At 34.0% G+C, this 13,963-nt stretch overlaps 1 protein-coding gene across 1 annotated transcript in view; it reads right to left on the reverse strand.

Annotated features, from left to right (window-relative positions):
• Positions 1-13,963, reverse strand: part of LOC128157928 (uncharacterized) — a 75,026-nt gene that overhangs the window by 36,302 nt on the left and 24,761 nt on the right. The window contains exons 10-13 of the mRNA XM_052820600.1: positions 9,349-9,378; positions 9,129-9,230; positions 2,495-2,584; positions 2,116-2,209 (exon numbers count right to left, since the gene is read on the reverse strand). Coding sequence (XP_052676560.1) covers positions 2,116-2,209; positions 2,495-2,584; positions 9,129-9,230; positions 9,349-9,378 — 316 coding nt within the window. The remainder of the gene's footprint in view (positions 1-2,115; positions 2,210-2,494; positions 2,585-9,128; positions 9,231-9,348; positions 9,379-13,963) is intronic.

The raw sequence follows: 13,963 nt of genomic DNA on the forward strand, positions 1-13,963 counted from the left end.
TGAATCAGAGCATTCAATCAAACGTTTTTGTGATATATCAAAAAAACTTTAGACAAGGAAACCTATCGGTTTTTAAGCACAACTAAAAATGTCAATTTGAAATGTGGAAGTCTGTATTTGCTCCTTAAAATACATAAAATAAACAAACAAGTGCTTGATGCACTTTTAAAAGGCCAATTCAAAATTCCACCTGGTCGGCCAATTATCTCTCAATGCGGCACACCAACGGAAAAAATAGGTCACTACTGTGATCATGTCCTTGTGTCCATTGTTCAGAAACAGAATTCTGACATCAAAGACACGTCTGATTTTATACTCAAAATCGAATCTCTGATTGTACCTGAAAATGCCATATTGGTTACTTATGACGTGACCAGCATTTACACCAACATGGAATTCGATGAATTACTTCATTCTGTCGAGAAAGCATATTTAGCAGACAATTCAAGTCTAGAACTTCCTCGACCTTGCAGTTCTGATCTGATCTTTTTTCTTAGATGCTTACGTGTTTTCGAATTTAACGGAAAATATTACAAACAAATTATAGGCGCGACGATGGGGGCACGCCCTTCACCAGAAATTACAGATATACGTATGAAAGACATCACTGATGATGTAATATCTAAATTTCAACATGCCGATAAACTTATCTATCACGGCAGATATAGAGATGACGGCTTTATTATATTTAATGGAAGCCTGGATGAAATTAAAGAATATTTTGACATAGGTAACTCTTGTCATAAATATCTGAGATTTACTTATGAATTATTTCACACCAGTGTCAATTTCTTAGACACGACCATATACAAAGGAACGAGATTCTTGGATAGCCAGCGATTAGACATTCGCTTATGTATCAAACCTACTAACAGCTTCCAATACCTGCACAGACAAAGTGCTCATAGCTCATCAGTTTTCAAGGGCCTAATTAAAGGAGAATGTACCACACATCTGAGAAATACTAGTGATCAAGCTGTATTGCTAAATATTTTCAAAGATTTTAAAACTCATCTCGAAAAAAGAGGTTACAAACAATCAGAAATGGATCTTCTCAATAAACAAAAGAAGAAAAACACTAAAAAAGGCTGTACCGAACATTTTGGTGACCAAATTTAACCCATGTATTAAAAGAAACTTATAAAATACTGGGATAACATACAACATGACGAAGTTTGCAACAAATTATTCACAACACCTCCTAAGGTTCCATACAGTAAACACAAAAAGATAGGTGATCTAATCATTTGATCCAAGTTAAAACCAAATGAAGATCAAAGAGATTAATTGATTTTTGCATAGGTAATTCCTGACGAGGCGGGCCTTATTACAACACTAAAATGACTTGTGCTAACACTCTTAGCTAGCTATGTCATATAAGCAATTGACGAAATGCTTCATTAAGAGTGTCGGGTTCGAATAAGGATTCCACCATTTTATGCACTATATGGTCGTCAGAGTTCTGTGTCACAGCTTTTTCTGGATTCAGGGGAGAATATGATTCCGCAAAGGCAAAAGAATAGCGTAAACAAGATACAGCGACTTGACCTTCACGAGAGTTTAGTGTTGTTGAACGAGTAGCACTCAAGACTTTAAGTGGCCCGAAATTCCGGAAAACCTATTTCCAGACTGGTTTTCGCGTGACCAAAGTGTATGGTGATTTCCTGCGCATCCATTCAAATGACCGTGTCAATAGACAGACAATCATCGTTAGCCAGGAGTTAATTGTTCCTGATGATTCCGTGTGAATTAACTGTTAACTTAAAATTTTCATTTTATTAACTTTTTAATTGATATATTGTAAACGCTTCTTAAGGGGGAAGGAAGTGTAAGTGTGTATTTTGTGTTATCTGGTATTAAGTGTGACCAGAGGTCACGTGTGAGTTTTGACTGGTTCTTGGATTGCCGAGAAAAGCCTCGTGTGAGTCCGCGTGTGAAAAACGTTAGTCGTCTGAGCCAAGTGTGTCCGTCTGTTGGATATATCATCTTTGTTATACTCTGTGTTTTCATCATTAATTTCATTTAATACATATTTTAATACACATTTGGAGTTTTTCTTGGACTTCAAGTCTTACAGGTGAAAAGCGAGTGCAGTGCTTTTCTTCAATAACTCACCATTCAGAGCAACAACTCCATTAAAAACTTCCAAAGGAACATTCCCGCTTGGCCCATATTTGATTTCCACACTTTTGGAGCCTTCCTCCTCTGTCTGTGAACAAACAATTCCTCATGATTGTAATTACATATATTAAAAACGTTTCTAATTGACCAAAAATATGTAGTTGATTTCTCTAAGTGTGTTTTGGAAAAATGGACATTCTGAATTAATAATTAATATATATAAATAATGCCAGAATAATTCACATAGCAGAACATTTATTATATGTTAAATCTCATTTTAAAAAAAATGAACTACAAGAGTGATAATATACATCATGTAAAGAATAATTTGATTTTTTTTTATTTTCTGCAAATGCGTTACTAAGTATCCTACCTTTATATCCAAACATTGTATGTTGTTTGTTCCTGGTATCTTCCTCCCAATAAAAGGGCCTGAACCATCAACGTAACACCGGTACATAAACTGTATGCATTGAAACAAAAAAAGCTATTATTCCCTCCTCTTTTTCCAGTTTTTTGAATACATCAAATTTTGATCATCTATAATGTTTGTTTTTAAATTGCAACATGGATGCCTCCCATGATTATATTGTGGTTTCATTAATATTTGTGGGTATCAATTTTCATGGATTTAATAAAATCACAGTTTCAAGGATACGTTAATTCGCTGCCCATGATCGGATCGTATCAACCAAAAATGTTAGTAAACATTGCACTTCAATGAACATCATTGATAGTGGTATTCAATGAATATTGATGAAACCACAGTAAACATATTCCATTTTTTTAAAATTAAGTTTTTCTTCACAGAATATTCATCTAACACATCAATTTGATGAATTTTAAACCTTAGAATCTTTTTGTGATAATTTTATTGATTTCAACAAATTTTAAAATGATATTCAAATTTTAACTGTATCTTGGACACCACTGTTTTATGAGACAAGTCTCATATGCAACATTGTCAAAACTTTAAACGAATTAAATCAAGTTCGTATAAAAAAATCAAAGGCCTGAAGGGCTTAAGGGTTTGATATGACTGTATTTACATGTAATGAGTATGATTCCCTCTATTTCATCTAGAAACTTTAGTTTATTTATAGTTCTATAGAAGGCAACTAATTCATCGCTCCATGGAAACTAACAGGACCGATATCAAAATGCCCCATTAATTGATTGGTCAAACCTTAGTGACCGTAACAGACAAGATTGAAATCTAGACGCCTCTTTTATCAAATGGCTATAACCACCATTGCTTTAAGGAAAATCATGGACTGCATGAAATAATTATTATGATGTCAGACTCAAACTCCAATATGAGACAATTTGTTTCTTTAGACTAAAGCACATTAACAGTAAATTCATTCAACGATATAAGACACAAACACACTTAAAACCAACATGCTCTCAAATATCAGTATACCTTGTATTTATACGCATTATGAACTGGCGCGAAAATGTCATGACGTTAGAGTTCTCCTCCCTTCTTTTCATCTTTTCAGTGTTTTCCCCAGAAAATTTTTATGGATGGGGGGGGGGGGGGGGTGGCAGAGTTGGTGCGCATTGCGACGTAACAGCGCCACAGCCAGCGCAAAATCACTGCGCGTAAAAATGATATAAACATATGATGAAATGTACTGCATGTCATATTTTGTGTACTTTAATTAATTCTCACGAAATCTACATCAACAAGTATTATTTCATTTTATATGCAATTCATACATGTATATTTATTCATATTTTTCTTTTTTTTTTCTAGCAAAACTATAATTACTGCACTATAACTTTGCAGTCAGTTTCTTCACATGACACAGTCATTTTCAGAGGCATACTATACGATGTCTCTATATCATGTAGTTATGTGACATCGCTTCCGTGTTTGACTTGCAATCAGGCTTAACTGAATTTTTTTTTCTTATTTGAGTACATTTGCTCAAGTTTCCAATATAAACAGTTCAATCATAGCACAACAAAGCTAACTCCATCGAGGGAACATTGTGCTATTTTTAGATTTATTTTTATCTTGGAAAATCCCCAACATTCGATAATGGCGGAGGTGTCGAAGAAGGCATATCATATTAAAACAAGTAGTAATCACCCCTCTATTTATGCATTTATTACCGATGTATAAACTCAGATTCAATATATCTCAATTATAAGTTCGGTCCTTTAACCGTTAACCACGTGTGCGCTCTTACTGAGATCGATGTTGATCGAAGTTAGAGACGCTCTCTGCGGGTGTAAACGTTTTTATGAAGATGGCATGGCAGCACTGTGTGATGCATGGCAGGGTATTATTACCGATGTATAAACTCAGATTCAATATATCTCAATTATAAGTTCGGTCCTTTAACCGTTAACCACGTGTGCGCTCTTACTGAGATCGATGTTGATCGAAGTTAGAGACGCTCTCTGCGGGTGTAAACGTTTTTATGAAGATGGCATGGCAGCACTGTGTGATGCATGGCAGGGTATCTTCACCGCTATGCAAAAACGGCCTGGGGAAAGCGATGCATGGCGGGGTATCTTCACTGCTGTGCAAAAACGGCCTGGGGAAAACACTGCATTTATTATTCATTAGCTTTTGATTTCGAGTTTATTTGAACAAAGTTAATTCATTTTGGTTACAATTACGTAAGTGATAATAAACATACGGAAAAATTTAATCTTGCTTAAAGACAATTATTGCGAACAACAAACAGTTAACTTTGCAATTCGAATGGAACTATTTTGTGTCGCCCATGTTCAAATAACTTTTGCCGTAAAGATTTACACCGGTAACTAGATGGTTGTAAGCCATAATAAAAGTACCGAAGAACTGACGGGAGTTGATTTTATCGAGGTTTATATATTTTAAACTATATAAACATCGATAAAATATATTATTTTGCAAGACAAGTACAGGTAGTTTCTAATCTGTATTTGAATTACGCACATTTTTTATAATATGAATTTTTGGACTTTTTCGACACAAGAATGTTGATAAAACCCCTTATGAATCATGTTAAGTATTATTTAAAGATATAATAAATTCAATCAAACTATGTATCAGTGATAGAAATATTTCTGGAGAATTTATGGATCCAAGCAATATTGAACTCTCATCTCGTTCAACCAAACGCTCGGCTATCGCCTTTAATCTCCGACAAGCAAGAGAGGCTCTCAGCTTGTCGGAGATTAACGGAGACAGCCGAGCGTCGAGTTGAACGAGACTGTATTAAACTCTGGCGTAAGAATACATACAACTACAAAAAATATTTAAATTGTTCATACCATTTTAAATCTGACTATTTTCAAGTTATTTATAAATATGTTTCCTTGAAAAACAATGCTTTAGCATACATTATTTCGAATTGATCAATTATTCTCAAGAACTTATTCTTGTCAGCGGCGATGATTTGTGCTTTGGTCTAAACACTGTTTCACTTTCGGTTTGTCAGAGTAACTGCATGGGAGAGTTGATTAAAACCAACTCCCAAAAAATAGATAACAATTACTGTGAAACTCTCTTTTTGTGTGCAAGAAATTTTTGCATGGTTTCTGAGAGCCCAATTCTCACAAACAATTCTCAATGTGAAGCAGTCCTAAAACTCAGCTATGTTAAGGGCGTCCATACAAAAATAGCGATATTTATCACATAAAATGTTAGCCTTTGAACAATCTTGGTATTCTACTCCAAACATTTGTTAAAAAAAGTGATATTTTATCGATTATACAAATTAAATAATTAGTTATCGGATGAGCAATTTTTGAGTCTCTTGGGAATACCCTGTCACGTGATACTGCTAAAAATAGATGAACCAGGAATAATACGAAAAAATGCAAAGTGGAAGGGCATAACATAAACAAATATAGTTATTTCTGTTTCTAACTTGTAAAATGAACCTTCAAAATTTCGAAAAGTGCTGGGAGCTTAAAATATTCAAGTAAGAACAATTATTAAATTCAATGTAAACAGTGTATGAACAGCAATTTACTCGGATTTTCCCGCAATTAACGCTTATTTATATGAAATGCGTAGCGTCTTCATACAGCTCCCAGCACATTTTGATATTATAGGGATACAATGGTAAGACATGGAAATTTTCAATATATTTGATCAAGTGTATGCCCTTGCACTACTGCATTTTATCTGACCCACTTCACTTTCAGCGTCATTTGCGTGAAATTCAAACGCAACACTGACTAAAATCATGATTTTAATTTTCATTCTTAAAATAATTAAACGCTGTGAATTTCACTAAAATAATGTTAAAATGTTGTTTCTGTTCACACCAATCATCATTATAAAATTGTTGAAATTGGAAAAACATAACTTCATCAGTTGCCTTTATTGGGGGGGGGGGGGGGGGCGGTGAGTTTGTTGAGTGTTGAGTTTGTACGTAATTTACACATTTATGTTTCATAATAATTTATGTTACTATGCTGGTGAATAAGTTCTTTTAATGTATAATTAGGTTTACTTGTAATCATAATTGATATTTAGTACTAATTAAAGAAAGCAAGAAGAAACAATATATCAATATTATCAAGAATTTATTTTGATAATCAACTTTACAAATATTTTAGAGATTGCTTTTCTGTGACAAACTGTTCAACAAGACTAGTGTTTTCTGATTTTTAGTATTTTTCAGTCATAATGTGTAATTTATGGAAATTGACAATTCTTCTTGCACACTACATGTTCTTCTCTTCTCTCTTTTTGATATTAGGAGGTAGTCCAGTTGATAAGAAAACCAATACCTGAAATGATGAATATATATCAATTTCAAATTTGATTTCAATAGATATCAATGCAAATTATTATAATAGGTTACATTAATATCATTATCAATATGATATTAAAAAACAACAAACTATGCATTAAGTTGAAGTTAGTGAGTAAAACTATGATCAAAACTAGCGAAACGCAGAACAACTTTGCCAACAATTTACTTTGCCTGACTGAGTCACCAAACTGATGTTTGAACACAATAAAAAAACAAATGTAAATAAGTAAACAAAATCGAAGCCGAGGAATTTCACTTCGTTTCCGTTCCATCCAACAATATTAGGTAATATAAAACAATATCTAGGGGAAGTACAGATAAATCCTACCTTGTTCAGTTGAATCCTATGCCGATTTCTGTCCACGCTGGTTGTAAACGAGTTAAATTTCGAGATATATCACTGAAGTCCACATGTTTATTCTGATCACAGCTGCAAGCGCCGGTGTGACGTAGTCAACCTCGACACGTCATCAGACGACTTAGGAATTTCATGATTTCACGAGATATAAAGAATAGTTTATGATTTTATTTCAGTACACCTTTCTTGAACCATTCAAACCCAATAATTAATCATATTCATTTTGGTAGATGTTTGTTAATTACCGAAATACCCATATCTCGTAAAATCTCATGAATAAGGGGCGGGGCTTATGCAAATTTTTCTAAATCACACGTGGTAGAATTCTTAGACCTTCCTTAACATAGCTGAGAATATGTCTAGTATTCATTAATAATTTTAAAGATAATCCAGATCTTAGTTACAAAAATTAAGCCCTGTAAACCTGCTAGTGTACATCAAGTTAACCGTAAATGAAGTCGTTGCAAAAAAATTTATTTATATTTTCTTATTTTTCTTACTTACTCTGGATTTTTCATATCCCCCCTCCCGAAATCTGACTTAACACATAAATGTGCAAAGAATAATGTATACATGCAAGAAAATATTCGACTCTCTTTTATTTTCGCCCCTTTTGCCCTCGTTGTCAGCAGGTGAAATTAAGACTGGGCGAGTTCTAATGTATCAAATTATCTTTCTTCAAACACAACAGTTACTGTGTCTGGGCGAATTCAAGACTAGGCGAAACCAATTGTAAAAGGGCAAATATGACACAGGGCTAAATAACCCTGTATACAGTATAAACAGGTCGAGACCACTATATTTTGTGACGTCGGCATAAATTTGCATACTAAATTAGGCACCTGTTTACTTTTATCGACAAACCAATCAGGTGAATGAGTTGCAAGGCATTGTGGGCTTCTACACGTTTCAGTGTATACAAAGCGTATTTAAAAAAATATATACCATTTTGAATTGTTCTTCTGGAAACTCATTTTGAATGATTTTTCAGAGTTTATGAAAGTAATATGGACAAGTATGTCTGAACTTCAATTTCTATGCTCACATTAAAACTTTTTGCATATGAGGACTTATATCAACTTATTTAAATACCCCATTGTCAATGTTCAAAAGAGAGGTACGTCCTATTGAATTAAAAGCAGTGAGTTCTGTTTTTTTTTTTCACGTGATACCCCATATTTGGGACAACATTAGTAGAACCACGCGTTGATATTTTCTTCAGGGACATTCATCAGAATGCTTAACGGACAAAATACTTTATGCTGCATATAGCTTGTGCTTCTGCGTTTGTATATTTGTGCATTTCTACTACCGTGGCTACTAGTATTCACGTACGTTAAATAATGTACAGTTACCTGTATTTATTTCTAGTGCACAATGATAAAGTCACCAATACACAAATGTGATGTTTTTTTCTTATCAAAATAAGTTTGTACTTGTATGCGTATGTTTGTCAGTCGTTTGATACTGATCATTTTTGAAGCAACAATTAATCAACTAAAACAACAGTATTTTTTAATGTGAGCATGGAACAAAGTTAATGGTACGTAATTTTATATTTTCTACCTTCTAAAGTAAAAATCAAGATGTACAAACATTCCGGCAAGCAATTAAATATTGTGTATAAAACAGACAAATACCACGTGCGTTTGTTGAATCGTAAACACGTTATAGACCGTCATGCATTGCAACTCATTCACTGGATTGGAGAATCTGTTTGCCAAACATACTGTCACGTGTTAAATAATGCTATCCATATAAGGTAGTGTACCCGACCTGATAAACATGCACAGTAAAAATCTTTTACAAGCCATCTTGAATATCATTACCACAATTGTTTTCAGGCACAAAGCAATGTGAGAACAATAAAAAAATCTTACAGTTTCGGGTACTGAAAGTTTCTTTCCTGTGAATTCTAATGTCCGTGACTGTCCAGATGCAATCGACACAGTCTGGCTTAAAATTTGAGGGCAATCGGAAACCTAAAAATGGAGCAAAGATTTATTTTCTCTCTAAAATTCTATGCCACGATTTGTTTAGGAATAATATTCTAACAGAAGCATGTGTTTGTATTTTTATTCGTTTAAAATTTAAACATACCGGAGTTTGTGGTTTAAAAATGGCTTGAATCTGGAAAAGATAACAAATAAAACTAGTCATTAATGAGATGGCAACCATCTGAGATGGATTAGCTTTAATAAAGGACACAAGGATGGGAAGCATATATGAGGACTTTGCTTTGACCTTGACCTCTGACTTAATAATTCAAGATCAATATCAGGCATAAAAAACATTCTAGTAATTGTGAAGGATTATGAAAATATGGCAAAGGGAAGAAAAATATGGTCCAGGCATGGATTTTACTCAGACATCTGACACAGAAACTCAACTCAGAGTGAAACAGATCCATTCTGTACAAGGCAGCACAGGCAGTGATTTGGTTAAGTCCAAGAGGACTGGGCCAAAGTGAGAGAAATTATGGTTCAAACATTGAATTTTATAAGATCTGATGTTGTCACAGAACACCCTTTACCAACCAGCACTTTTAAGTTATGTATGACTAAGATGAGAAAGTGGTCAACCGAGGTCTAAACAAGGTATATAGTCTAAACAAGATTTTCTTAATTTTATTACAGAGGTCTGATATAACCTTAAACTTTTGACCTAGAAATATTTTATAAGATCACAGAATACCAAAGGCTTTCCCTGAATGAGGTATAAGTGAGATTTGTTCAGTCACGGTGAGTTGAGAGTTTATGGTCTGGATATGGATTTTATACTTAGGTCTGCATTGACCATACCCTTAGACTTCGAAAGTTTATTCAAGGTAAACTCTTAGCCCTATTTCCAGGGACAGCTTTTTTATTTCAAGAGATATTGAAACATTATAGTTTCCGTTCAGTTTCTTCTTATTATTCAGAAATAATGCATATGCTTTCTGAGGTCTAGAGGCATCCTGTGCAGTGTGTACATTTTGATTCCCCGTACAATAACTACGTGCTGTTTGATTTCAGGATTTTCATATAAATTGTTCATTCTACTTAAGATTTGGCCGACAATAAGAATGAGGTCCGAAGTACATTTACATGAGTTTTTATTAGAATTGAGTGAAATTCAATTTCCCCCTACAGAACAAGCCAAACACGGCAGCTGAAGATTCAATAGTCATTTTTAGTCCCCTAAAACTCCTAAAAGGTGTCAAAAAGTAACCCCTCAGACCACACTTTTTAAATTGTACTCTCTCCTGTGTATAATAAACCGGAAAGATTTTAAAAATCAGATGAATAGTATAAAAGTTAGAGATTTCGGCCCCTCAAAACCCTTAATTTTTTGCAGTTTCATTCCCAAAACCCTTTCTAGGTCTGCGCATTACGTTAATCATTATATAGATGAAATATCGAAAGCTTCAATTTTAAACTGTACAAGAAAACGAAGAACGCGTGAATTCATATTAAGGTCTTCCGTAATTAAGGTCTTCTGTTTCCAACGGACGACCTTATTGTTTTTGTACTGTTTATTATTATTTTTTTCCAAATTTTGTGCACGCGATTTCTCGAAAGCTATTCAACCGATCTCGACAAGTTTTTCACAGATGATGGGACATTATCTGAACTCTTTGTCGCCGTCACTTCCGGTCCGGATTTACGGTCGATTTTATAATTTTTTACGACCAATTTTGTGCAGAGCTGATCTCAGAAACTATTAGAGATATGACTTTGAAATTTTCAGGATAGGTAGAGCATGGTTTGAAGTTGTGCACTATGTAGTTGTTTTGCACGAGTGGCACTATTCTTTGGAGCTCGCTTAGGCACGAAAATGGGGTACAAATTTCGAATCAAAATTTTCATATGTTTTGATCAGTAACTTTTTATCAGTTGATATTTTTTAAGACATAGAGAACAAAAGTAGTAGAGAATCAACAGTTGTATCCAAAAAAATCAAGAAACTCGTAAAGTCTATTACGAATAACTTGAAAACGATAAATATTTTGCTATGCATTATAGAATCAAAGTTGTTGATCACTACATTATCGGTGTGAAAAAGTTATCGTCAGGCCCATGTTTGACGTAATTAGAACTTTTTATTCATTATCTTAATTTTTTTTGGGGGGGGGGGGAGGCGGGGGGGGGGGGGTTGGAGGGGGGGAGGTTAATTTTGAAATCGTATCGATATTTCGTGGTATCATTTAAAATTAAAAAAAAATGGGACGGAAGACCTACTCGTAACGAGGTCATATCGAGTTGTTTTTGTACTGTTTATTATTATTTTTTTTCAAATTTTGTGCACGCAATTTCTCGAAAGCTACTCAACCGATCCCGACAAGTTTTTCACAGATGATGGGATCTGAATTTTATATGTTTTTGAATTTTTTGTCGTTGTCACTTCCGGTCCGGATTTACGGTCGATTTTGTAATTTTTTAAGACCAATTTTGTGCAGAGCCGATCTCAGAATCTATTAGAGATATGACTTTGAAATTTTCAGGATAGGTAGAGCATGGTTTGAAGTTGTGCACTATGTAGTTGTTTTGCACGAGTGGCGCTCTTCTTTGGAGCTCGCTTAGGCACGAAAATAGGGTACACATTTCGAATCAAAATTTTCATATGTTTTGATCAGTATCTTTTTATCAATTGATATTTTTCAAGACATATAGAACAAAAGTCGTAGGGAATCAAAAGTTCTATCACACAAAATCAAGAAAAGGGGTCTAGTCTCTTTATTTAGGGACCAAGAAACTCGTAAAATGTATTACGAATAACTCCAAAACGATAAATATTTTGTTATGCATTATAGAATCAAAGTTCTTGATCGCTACAATATCTGTTTGAAGAAGTCATTGTCAGGCCCATGTTTGACGAAATAAGGGATTTTTATTTATCATCTTAAAATTTCGGGGGTGGGGTGGGGTGTTAATTTTGAAATTGCATCTATATTTCATGGTATCATTTAAACTAATAAAAAAAATCGGACGGAAGACCTACTCGTTACTCTAACGAGGTCGTATGTAGTTATTATTTTTTTTCCACAAATTTTGTGCACGCGATTTCTCGGAAACTATACCACCGGAAGCACTTCAATTTTTTTTTTAATTTGCATTTAATTTATTTCGTATAGAATTGAAGTATAAGTATTATTTCTTACATATGTCATCTATCCAATGTTAAATAAACAAAAAATTCTACTTCCGGTGAGATATCTCAAATATATCAGACAGCCTTTGTTGAATAAATGTTTTACCCACAATATCTCAAGTCAAGCGACCAATACACGAAACTGAAAAAAATAATAGACATTTAATAGAAAATGTGTTTAACCGCTTTCATTTTGTCAACCGTCACACCTGAAGAGTTAAAAAAAATCAAGCTGAAAATTTAACTGTGTTTCTTTAACAATTTTAGTTAAATTGATAAACAATAAGGTTCAGTTGTCTAATGTTTAAGAAAAACTATTTTTTATTTTCACTAAGCATTTCCGTTTGTCCATTTCCTGATAAGAGACAAAAACAATGACTCTGCGAGATCTAAACAAAAAAAACAAAAACGGTGACGATTGAACAACCAAACTTTGTTGGACAATAGCCTTAAGTATGCATCTGTGTTTACACTATTTTTTTTTTATTCGTCGTCACTTCGGGTCGTCACCGGAAGACTTAAAATTATTTTTTTCCTTATTTTATGTATTTTACATGGAATGAATTTATCAGTACACGATCGTATTTATTGCTAGCGCTCTCGAGCGCTAGCAACTTCGTTAGTTTTTTTCACTGGAATACGCATGCTCGACTCCATACATGTAGTAAGGGATTCTGAGAACACTGCACTACGATAGATAAACTGTACCATTTAATTTCGTTCTATCGTCTTCACATGAAGTTTTGTGTTTTATTGTAAATGTCAAAAAGTAACAGTAGCTCAGGTCTTATAATGCAAAGTTATTTCAATATTATGATAAAAAGCTATCTTTATCTTAAATTCCTTCAAGGTCGGAAAACAACATCGGATTTGTTTTCAGAGCTTGTCGGAAAGTCCCGAGAAGATAGGATTGCTTCAAAAAGGAACCAATGGTTCTTGAAAATGTTCACCTCGAAATTGAAATTACAGTATATACATAATGATTAAGGCACAGTCAATGAGCTATGCCATTGCCGATGTGAAGCCCACTCTAGATTAACAAGTCTAAATATTGAGACCCCACTCCAGCACAATTCCAGTACGCCACTTTGCCTTCTTATTGTTAATTAATCGATTCAGAAATTTAAACCAATGTTTTAGAAATCTGCTTCTGTGTTTGTGATGGCTACAGCGCTAGCTCACCAATCTTTTTAAAAGATAAGCTTGTGTTAACTGTACATTGTTAAATAAGCAAACATATTCTTATATCAAATATCTTAGTGATTGAGACATGAAACTTTTATGAATGATAGACATTTGAATCAAGATGTGTTTAACGTTTTTTGTTTTGTCAACCGTCACTTCCGGTACTCAACGGAAGAGTAAGTTTAACAGATTTTCTTGAGTGTTCTACCTACCCAATACGCCATGATGTACACTAGGCAAATGTACAAGAAATACCACATTTTATTGTCATTTATCATTTCGTTCGTCCGTTCCCGGTCGTGAGACAAAAAACGTTGTTTCAACAGGATCTCAGATTTGGAAGAGAGTATCGAGATTTCATCGTATCGTATAATACAAATCGGACGGAAGACCTACTCGT

Source organism: Crassostrea angulata, chromosome 8, assembly GCF_025612915.1.
Source record: "Crassostrea angulata isolate pt1a10 chromosome 8, ASM2561291v2, whole genome shotgun sequence".
Taxonomy (NCBI): domain Eukaryota; kingdom Metazoa; phylum Mollusca; class Bivalvia; order Ostreida; family Ostreidae; genus Magallana; species Magallana angulata.